We start from the raw sequence: 11,113 nt of genomic DNA, 5'->3' as shown, positions 1-11,113 counted from the left end.
ACGGAGATATGGCCACGTTCGCCGCTGCCATCCACCCAGTAGAAGTCAGAAAGAGGGACAGAATGAGTGCGTGTGTGCTGCTTGGTGAACAGTGTTTGTCTGATCCCAGGATTATTGCGTTTGCGTCCGGATAGGTGGCTACCCGCATCACCGGGGGCTGAATGGAGGGAGCGCAAGCTAATATTACCAGACCCACTTCTCTCACCACTAATTCCTCCACCAACACCTGTATGGACACTACGAATGCATTCGCCACTACCACCGACTCACTTGAGATCGGATAAAGTCACCGAATGAGTTTCAATGTGTGTGTGTGCTTAGAGAACATCCTTTCTTCGCATGTCGGCATCACTGCCTTCGGAAGTTTCACTGCGGTAAACAAAGAGTGCTCGTCCGATCATTATCCTCCTCGTGAGATAAAAACTGTCCTTCAGAGTCAGAATAGGCAAATAACATGCTCAGAACTTCGTCACGATTCAACTTCTCACTAGCCATGATGAAATAGCTCGCTGATAGTTCGCTGATAACAACACAAACTCAACTCGCACGCCTCGACACAAATAGGTGGTGGGCCCAGTCTCATATCTTGTCAGTTCGTTGGTGTTAACGAGTGGCAACTTTATTTTTGCTTATATAACCCCCTGACAACCCATTAAACAATATTTTGGCTGTTGCCATCCTCAAAACTTGCACATTGATTTATAAAAATGACCAGAAAAACTAGCCGACCGAGTGACGTCACGTCAATGCAAAGTCAACGAGGCAGAATACAGCTAGCGCGTGCATGCTACCCGGAACCGTCAGATTTCATGGCAAAAAATGACAAGTTGGGGGGTAAGTGGGCTCACTTGTTGTGTACATGCAAAAAAAAAATATTTTTCTCAAACTTTCAGGAGTGCTCTTTTTCGCTGTTAGTGTTCGACTGTCTGACCATTATTGGGCAACGAGAGATAAATGTCAAAAAGATGACAGGTCTGTTCCCTCAAAGCAATAGAGCAATGAGGTGACGGGGGGTAGATCAATTCGCCAAAAAACTATAGGTGTCAGTAAAGAAATGCAAGCTGTGTTATTTTTTCCAGTAACAAGAAAATGGTCAGGAATGAAATGCCTACGTTTCAATGATTAGGTGAATTATCTGCCTATGAAAAAAGCCCGATATGCGGATAAATATTCCCTTTTCAACTTTGAGGGGCGGAGACTTCCCATTGACTGTGCATTATGTGACGTCACCCCCAGTCTTTTTTATTTTCGTTATTTTTTAAGATCAACGTGCAACTTTTCAGCGTGGCAACAGCCAGAATATTGCTTTACAAGAAAAATCAAGTTGCCACTCGAGAGTGAGAACGAAACTCATGTTCTAAAGGAGCTACGAAATCTAGCCCACCGTCTAAAAGACGCAGAGTGGCTACTTCCGCATTTTGTGGTCGCGTCACAGGTCGCGTCTTTTACTGCTTTACCATAGACTCTGTGAACTACAAAATGACGTAATCGTGTCATGTCTGCCAACTACTGGTAGGGGGGATGAACACCATTAAGACCGCTGGTTTGATCTACATGCGCTTTTGTTCATGATGACGTACCGTCGCAATTCTGCGACTTTGGCGCTTAAAGGGTTAAGTCCTTTCATTTGGCGGCCATCTTGGCTACGCTTCAGGGTTACTATTTGAGATACTATTTCAGATTAGTCATGCACAGAATTTCACAACATATGTTCTGCTTCATGGTCTGTGAGATCAAGTGGCCGCGGACTCTGTTGCAACCCCATGTGAGTAGTTACCCGATGTGTGTTGCAACCCCATGCAAGTAGTTACCCGATGTGAGCCGCACATGACATCAGCAACCGACCGGCTGAAGCAGATTCTCAGGGCATACCTATTGACTTCGAGCATTCGTAAAAGGTTGCGTCGAGGCGGCGAGATGATTGGATAAGTGACAGCGCAGCTCAGCAAGCAATTGGCTCTTGTTACCGAACAGGTGTGATATGTGCAAGCATGCACCATATTAGCGTAGCGAATTGCTCCCGTTCATTCATATGGGCGCATTCTGAAGTGTTCCGTCTCTTTATTAGACTCTCTCTGGTGCAGACCAGTAATAGGTCTGGTCCCTACTCAGGGAACCGAGTTTACAGCTGTAACCTCTATATCACAGGAACTGCGACCTATTACTCATGGGACCGTGTCCAATCAGGTACAATCTGTGTCGAGGCAGGAGGTACCACTCGTAAATGTGACAACACAGTAGCCTGTATACCAGGGATGCTCAACTAGAAACTGAAAAGGTCCACTCGCCAAATTTCTTATGTTTCCAGGGTCCAAAAAAGTCGCTACGGACCGATGCCGAAAATAGCCTCACTCGCTGGCCGCACTGGCCTCTTGCTCACTCACTGAGTTGTCACAGTGATGATACTTTTATTTGTCATAAGACTGGCTTTCGCTTCGAAATACACCTACAGATCGCATGGAAGCGAAATCTCATGTATAATTTATACATATTAAATACAGATGGATTTTGTCTTGGTCCGGATGACATTGCGTTTGGGTCCGCATCCGGACCTGGGTCCGCCAGTTGATCATGTCTGCTATATACAGTATATGTGAGGGCACCCCCAGTCATGTATGAGTGCTGGGTCAATAATGGGCTAGGACACCCAGAATATGTATGGAGATACTGTGTATGGCCATATAAGGGAAGAGAACAAGTGCTTGTGCATGCATTTTAGGTGCCAGTGAAGCTGGCACCGAGTACTGCCTGTGAAACAGATCGTTTGGTTACATCCAGAATTTAAAACCGGGCAAATGTGTGCATGGAAGTCCACCCTGCTGCCCTGCATATATCATTCCCAGACATGCCTTTGTAGGGAGCCCATGAACATGACACCCCCCATGTGGAGTGAGCATGTGACTCTCCTGTATGCCATTTCACTGGCCTCCGCTATCCAGTGTGCCAGTCTGCTCTTAGAGAGAGCCTTGCCCATTGAGGCTGACCCATGACACATAAACAGTTGGTCACATCACCTGAACTCTTTAGTTCTAGCCAAGTAGAGGCGCAGTGCGCATACTGGGCATAGTTTATTCAATGTCTCTTCTGCCACCGAAGCGAAAGGCGGTGGAGAGAAACTTGCCGGCTCAATCACCTGACGCATGAGAGGAGCGGTAATCACTTTGGGGATAAAAGATGGGTTAGGGCACAGCACCACCTTTTCACCCCCTGCTGAGAAGCAAACGCAAGATGGATGCACCAAAAGTGCATGTAGTAGATCCGCTAGGCTTAGGCTTACCCGCTTGGCAGAGGCCAGTGCATGGTCTTTAGGGACAGTATTTTTGTGTCTACTGACTGGAGGGGCTCAAAGGGCGGCTCCGTCAACGTAGAACTACTGTCAAATCCCATGTTAAAAAGAGAACAGGTAGGGACACCTTAACGCGTCGCACTCGCCATGAAGCATGTAACCAAGGGGTGGGTGCCAAACCAATGCCAAAGTGACATGCAGAGATAACCGCCACCAAGGTTCACGTTAGCCGGCTGTGGCCGGACATTGGCCGTTTTGCATCATGAATGACCGGCAAAATAAAATGTGACCGGCCAAAATGTCCGACAAAAAATGACTACAATTAATCAGTAAATAATATTAGCTCATTTTAAATACTGAATGTTACACAAAACACCAGTGATATGAAACTGAACAAAGCCGAAAATAGTTATGAATAGCCTAGGTAAATGAACGTGTCATAGTCTAAACCGCACGCAATAGTGTTGCTTGCGCTCTCGCCCCCCTCGGCGTTCTCCCCAATCAAGTTGCTTCCCTATCACTTGACTCACGCTGGCTGATGTCGAGGAACAATTCAGGGTTATTTATTTTATTTTATCAGTAAACACAAAGGGCATTGCGCTTGCAAAACCGTTTCATGCCCAATTGCGAAGTCAAGCCTGGGACCCAATGCGATGGCATGCGCAGCATCGCAGCATCGAATCACTTTCACTTTTACCTCTACTGAAAAATGGTGGTGGATCTCAAGTAGGCTAGGCTACAGTCGAGGGTCAAAGTAAACATTTCAGAGAACGATACGCTCACGAGAAGTCCCAGTAAAAGTGTATGCAGGGCTTTATCACTTTTTTCATCACCGGCCAAAATGGCTACTGGATGTATCTCACACGTCCACATAATAGAGCGTCGTACGGAACGTGTCAATTCCCTTGAGAGCGCAGGAACACAACGCAATACAGTTCAAATTTCAGTAGCGTTGTTACCGTTACTGCACAACCAACCATTACAGTCATCACATCGTTACCCAATTTGAGTAGGGAAATCCTATTAGGGTTTGCTGATAAAACACAATGTTTTCAGTCGATAACTTGGCTAGATATGGCTATGCGCGCAGCACATTGACTGGCTGCTTTTTTTTCTTTCAGTTCGCTCGAGCTCTCGGGTATGTGAAAGAGAGCGCGAGTTTGCTCCTAGTGCATACAAGCAGCTGGCTCTTTAACACCAGCGAACTGGCCCAACGCTAGTGAAATTTAAGTTTTGCTGGTAGAAAAGACCTATTTACTAGTCACTTTGACCCATTAGGGAGTGTGTGTTTGGCTATATGAGGGAAGGTCCGTTAGATATTCTAAATGTCCGGTATTCTGCAATGCAGCCGGCCACTTGTCCGGCCAGTAAGAATTCTAGCGTGAACACTGGCCGCCACATACACCTTTATAGTATAGGAGGCTTTTCTTTGATCCAATAATTCCTGGAGGAAATTGACCGAGCATTGACACTATGACCGAGGTCATGACCCCTGGCAGAGCACCATTGTTCAAAAATACACCACTTCAAAGTACAAAGTGCGCGTGTGGAAAGCACTCTAGCACTTTGGATAATTTTTACCACTGCCTGGGTGTTGATAGCGCAAGCCGATTGGCCCGTCACCAGATAGGCTTTCTCATAGGGAGGGCAGCATAGGTTTCTTTCCTATCCTCATGGTTGGAGCCACTGAGCTTAGGTAGCTAGCTACCACCTCCTCCACTGGTGGGAAACTGAAGTAGCCTAGCTCATTAGCCTTGTCCACACCCAGAAAGGCGTCGAAGCCACAGACTGGAGAACGGGCTGAAAAAGGGTTATCCCAGAATATCATCACTTCCCTGTGAACATCTGGGAAGAGCGGCATTGGGGTGGGTCCTGAAATAGGCAGAATATGGAAAAACTCTCCATCCAAAAGGGAAGCCTCTCTAGCAGGCGGCTCGGCTGCTGGTATGTCTAGTTTAGCTGCAGCATGTTGGGCTAGCTCGCATAGCTTTGAAACTAGCTGCCTGCTAGCCACGTTCTCCTGCGTCAATGGTGGATCCTCGCCAGATGCTTCTCGATGCTTGTGTTAGGATTTGTATTCTCTGTGTTATTTTGTGCTTGTAGGTTGGTCTTGTTTTCCCCCCAGGTTCCTGTGTCTCCTCTTGTTTTGGTTTTCCATGTGCTTTGGTTTAAATGTATTTAGTTAATAACAATGTGCCCCTGTGTTTACCTGCCTAGTGTTCCTGGACCCCACCCTTCTTGTCTGTCCATAGATTCTACCTCGTATTCTCCCTCAGTTTCCTTAATGGATGGCAGGACTGGTTCAGGATCATCCACGGTTGAACAACTCCATTGATCAAGACATTTCTTGATTCTTGCTAGGGGCATGGAGGCGCAGGCCCGACAGGGGTCCTCCAGGTCCTTGAATGCCGCCTCAGCTTGAGCTCTACCCAAGCAGTCGAGGCAGCGGTGGTGCTGGTTGTCTCCCTTTGCCCTGGAATGACCACATTGATAGAGTCAAGACATGTTGAAGTCGAAACGAAACCATTGGCACTCAAAGCTAGTGAACTCACACTGGTTGTAAGAAGCCACATGGTAGGAAACTAAACGTCTGAACTTTGAAATGCTAAGTATGGTAGGTGCGAGCTCTTGGACGTTCAATCGCGTTAGTGATAAGGGAGACAGAAAAGAAAGAAAGCGAAAGCTGGGCTAAAGACGGGCGTCAGAAATATTATAGGTGCGCCAGAGGGCGGGTTCTAGACTGACACTTCCCTCTGCCCCGGCATGTAGTACTGAACTTCGATTGGATCATCTGCTGATCGATCAAGTCCCATGAGTAATAGGTCGGAACTAGGAATATGACAGGAAATAACTGAATAAGCTAGGTGGGTGTAGCAAAGTGGAAGTTTGGATGTTAGTTTTCCTAAAATAATAACCATCAAAGTGATACTTGTAATTGCACGACTACGCCACTGGGGGACTGCCACCCCAGAATATATTTTGATTTCAACCAATAAGGCACAACAGGTTCGGATAGAATGCACAAGAGACGTACCTTTGTTTAAAGGAATAACAATCTTTTCTTTATTAATACAATTTAAGTCAACAGTTAAAACCCTGCGCCGCTGGGATAAAAACAGTAATGCTCAAGAACGGGGTTGGCTGCCACAGGATAAAGGGTGTCACCGAGCCAGGCTAGCCGGGCAGGTTTACTAGTCGAGAATAAATTAGTTCACCACTCGTGCACGAAACCAAGGGCCTATGGTAAACACCAGTCACACACACACGCTCATAGGCTCACTACGCTATGTAAGTGATTAAATGCACAATCAGTGTGGATATCCACTACACACAGAATAAATCCGTATAATAATACACACTCAAACTACTAGTCTACTGTATGGCCCTGCCCCGACTAGAGCAGCATACAGGCCTAGAACTGTGACAGCCAAACCCCGTAAAATAACAATGTGACAAGCTGAAGCGGCGGACAGGTAAAAGAAAATCAAACAAACAAACAAAAACAGAAAGGCTAAAATATTTTGGCTATGGGCAAAACAGCGGTGAGCTAGTAGGCTACTGCCCACCGAACGTCACCATAAGACCCTCGATGATCCTCTGAGGTGTCTATGAATCAGGTGAACGAACAGACAGGTAAACAGTCAGGCACATATTACACAAAGGGTGACATACAACAAAAAGAATCTTTAGGATATACGCTCACCTCTGCCACAACACCGACAAGGACGGCGTCCAGAATCGACTGGCAGGTAGGACGCCACGGGGATCTCTGGCTACTCAGCCTGGTAATTAAAAGCGTTTGTTACTACACAACCCCTAAATGTTTGATAGCATCTAGAAATATAGTGGTGACACATACCTTACTCAAAATCAGCTGCAAGGCCACAGAGTAGGCCATCAGAATACTGGCGCACCGGGAGAGCTCCTACGAGCCTGACTATCCCAGCTGATTTTATAAAAACAATGGCATTGTTGCCAATTACGCACTAGCCACTGAGCTACCAGAGATTCCCGTGACGTCATTAGTGTATGGCAACTGCTGAAGGACATACTACATTGCACTGGACAGTGCAACCTGTTACATTGCGTTAAGCTAAAAGAAAACAAATTGGCCACAATCAAACTTGGGTCACCATGAGCCTGTTGACAGGTAGACAGATGTATTAGCATGTTGCACCACAGCATCCCCAAGCTCTCAATATTAGAGGAAGTAGCCTAATACAATTTACAGAACAAAAACATTGGCAGGTACGGCCTCAGAGCTTCCGCTCTAGAAACCTCCAACTGTGTTCCATTTAAGATATAGCCACATTTGTGATTCTGAGAAATGACTGTCCTAAATATGTTGATCTAATAATAAACATGGAAAATAGAAAGCTGCATGAACACTTGATTGCAGCAGCAGTATAGGTTGCATGCAGACCGCTGGTGGAGTATATTTTTACTCTGCACACAGCTTACAACATTCGGTAAGATCAAATAAATGTGTTGAATGTGTAATGTAGTAGTGATATGCATTTTGTTTAACAGTTCAGAAAGCAAAAATAGTATTTATTATGAAGTTGTTTAAAGATGTTTTTAAGCTCACTTTTGTAATTGGTAACTATAAGAAACTTTCTGGGGAGGGCAAGCAGTTGCCAAATATGAGATCTAATTGTTACATTTCTTCATTTGTTTATGCTTCAAAAATTTCTCAAAATTAATTTTGGATTAGTAATGTGCAGAAGAATTTTGATAGAGCAATTAAGATCAGAATAACGAGGCCAAAGAAAAGGAGAGGTGCTGTTTTTCTGCATTTCATTGTCCAGTTTATCAAAGTTAGTATGTGAAAGGCTACTTTTACCACACACATGGTAAAATCGGTGATACATACATACTATTACATAGTAGGCTTATGAAAACAGATCCAATGGCATCTTCAAAATGTGAAATGTGAAAATGTGTTGGTACAACAGTGGGTACAGGTATAGTGGCTGTCCTGCAGTTAAAAAGGGCGATCAGTCACCTCACTATTGTCCCTCGTTATGGTATACCAGTTTTCACATTCACATTACTTGACTATTGTCAAGATCTTCATCTGACATTTTATCTTCTGTCATTTTCAGCCATGCAGGAGAACATCAGCTCCAGTGCAAGAATTCCAATTGAAACGCAGGTCAGCACTGGAGTTCTGGCATTGTGCTTTATCATTGGCATTCCTGGGAACATAGCGGTGGTGGTGATGATTCTCCGCAACTTCAAGAAGGACAACTTCACCCTGAGATTGATGCTGAATCTGGCTGCTTCTGATTTCCTGTGCTTGTCCACTCTGCCATGGTTAATCTACAACTGGATCACTGATTGGCAAATGACTCATTCTGTCTGCAAACTACTTGTTGTGATGGTGTATACGAGTGTTTTCAGCAGTGTAATGACCGTGACTTTGATGAGTGTCCATCGCTACTTTGCTGTTCTTCACCCACACCTTTGGAACAAACTGGGGAGGAGAGGTGAGATGGTGCTGATCTTATCACTGTGGATACTAGCTTGCATCTTGTCCTCCCCAACTCTTGTGACTTTTGTGGTAAAGGTGAAACATGGAAAGTACGAGTGTGATCCACAATTCAGCTCGGATGGACAGAGAGCTGGAATTCGTTTCTGTGAGACACTTTTTGGGTTCGTTATGCCTTTCAGCATTCTTGTTGTGTATTACAGTTCCCTCCAGAAGAAAGTCAACGAGACGGCCTTCTTTACCAGCAAGAGACTCACCAAGCTGGTCCGTAACATCATAGTGACATTTTTTGTCCTCTGGATTCCATATCATGTTATGAATATTGTCGATATTTTGGCCATTTCTCTGAAGTCAGCCCATCCAGATGCTTCTGCAAATCTAACTGACTTCTACAATTCAGCTGAGGAAATTGTCATCAGCTTCACCTTCATCAACAGCAGTGTGAACCCTTTTCTGTATGCCTTTGCATCTAAAAGTCTCCTCCATAACAGAGATGAAGACACAGGTGTACCTGATAATGGTTTGTAAAGCACCAGTGTAGCAATTGCTTTGTGACTTCTTGCCATCAGTCTGTATAACAGATACAATCTCTCTGCACTGTGCAACACTGCCTGTGTAATTTCAGTGTCCCGACATTGCAACAGAGGTCTCAGAGATGTGATGTGTTTCATGTTCTTATAGATTTTTGTTCAATTTTTTTTAGAACAGGTCATGAATTATACATTTTTACAGCCAGATGCCTGATTCTTAGTTTCTTTCTTTATTTACTAATAAACAAATATGTACTGGTCCGTCCATAGTAGGTTTGCAGCCAAAGATGTCTATGACTGTAAAATCAAAATGGCTGATAGAAAGGATCCACCTATTCATGTGCTGTATGAAAACCAATTATTATTCTAGTATACATTCATGAAAAACATGACATTTCTGAATGTGCCGATTAAATTCAGGAACTAAGCTACTCAAAAGCAGTCATCTCATTGCTGTGTCCCTGTAACATTACTCTTTTTCTTTTTTTTCTTTAAAGGAATCTAAGCAAGACTTACAACTAACAAATGGCCACATTTTGGGCGTTTTTTGGTGTTTATATATGATATAGAGTAAGTGTTGGAGTACACAGGAAATTATGGGCAGAGAGTGAGGGTGTGGAAACGACCCAGGACAGATTCAAATCAAGTCACTATGGGCATTGTTGGCAATATTCGTTATTGTGGTTTTTCATATGTTCAAGTCAAGCTAATAAAATTACAGTGATGTGCACTGGAGTGAGGCTTTTGTAGTCATGTGATTTTTGTGATGTGTGTGAACATGAACATAGCCCAATAGAGCACAAAATCTGAGGCAGTTTCACAGATTGTTTTCCTTAATTCCATGATGGGTCCATAGAAATGCTTTCCTTGATAGGACCACAGAAGTGCTTTCTTTGTTTCCAAGGTCTTCGCTCCCACAGTCTGAATTTTATCACTTTGGTTACCTTAAGAAGTTTCTAATTTCAAAGATGAAAGAGCTTTTGAAAAGGGAAAAAAGGGGCCTTGTTAATTTAACTGTGTCCCTCAATGTTGGTCTAGCCCAGTGGTTCTCAACTGGAACTTGGGACCCACCATTTTCCAATCTTATTCAGTCGCGACACAATTTTTTTTAGCGATACTCGCGCGTAAACATTCTGATTTTATCTATGACGACAGATGACACAAGTTCAATCGCCTATCAAAATGAAAGTTGTAAATTGTTTCTGGAAAAGTTGGATGTTTTTCTGTTTTTTTAGCGAATCAATGAATTATGATTTTTTTTTTACACCATGGCTCTGCGACCCACCCATGACCCCTCCGCGACCCACTTTTGGGTCGCGACCCACCAGTTGAGAAACACTGGTTTAGCCTAGCCTTCAGGCTGTCCCCCCTAGTGACGTAACACGTTCAGCATTGCTTCTAGTCAGGCCAAAAGCAATACAAACATCATTTCTGAGCTCCCAACGAATCGGGAACTCCTCCTACTTTGTTGGGAAGCATACAACCATTAGCAAACAAAGGGAGGCGGGTCAACCATGCCGTTTGGGAAATGTTCATTGTTATGCTCTTGGTCAGACCAAGTCTCGAAGAGATTTGAAAGTCTATGATAATCAGGCTCGGTCTAGACTGCTGTTGTAAAGTAGATTTTCAGAAGTGGTGGATTGCTCACAACGGGTATGGGTTGGGTATACAGACAGACGTATTGTAGTCCAAAGGCCTCAAGCCTCTCTGTGGTGTTACAGAAAATGTAAGAGTAAAACAATAGTGTACAAGATTGAGACCATTACTCAGATTCCTTCAACACCAAGGAGGGCTTTGAGTATAGCC

General features: G+C 44.3%; 1 protein-coding gene across 1 annotated transcript; it reads left to right on the top strand.

The window, feature by feature from the left end:
* The first annotated feature begins 8,393 nt into the window (after window positions 1-8,393).
* LOC134439248 (leukotriene B4 receptor 1-like) lies at window positions 8,394-9,305 on the top strand. Its single transcript, XM_063189146.1, has one exon. It carries the CDS (start codon window positions 8,394-8,396, stop codon window positions 9,303-9,305), a length of 912 nt encoding a protein of 303 aa, XP_063045216.1.
* Window positions 9,306-11,113: the final 1,808 nt, after the last annotated feature.

Source organism: Engraulis encrasicolus, chromosome 22 (assembly GCF_034702125.1).
Source record: "Engraulis encrasicolus isolate BLACKSEA-1 chromosome 22, IST_EnEncr_1.0, whole genome shotgun sequence".
In the NCBI taxonomy this organism is placed as follows: Eukaryota; Metazoa; Chordata; class Actinopteri; order Clupeiformes; family Engraulidae; genus Engraulis; species Engraulis encrasicolus.
Note: the sequence above shows the minus strand (reverse complement) of the source record. Positions and strands in the feature narration are given on the sequence as shown.

What these genes read in the sequence shown, in the direction of transcription:
- LOC134439248 (XM_063189146.1), top strand. Translation starts at nt 8,394, where the DNA reads ATGCAGGAGAACATCAGCTCCAGTGCAAGAATTCCAATTGAAACGCAG.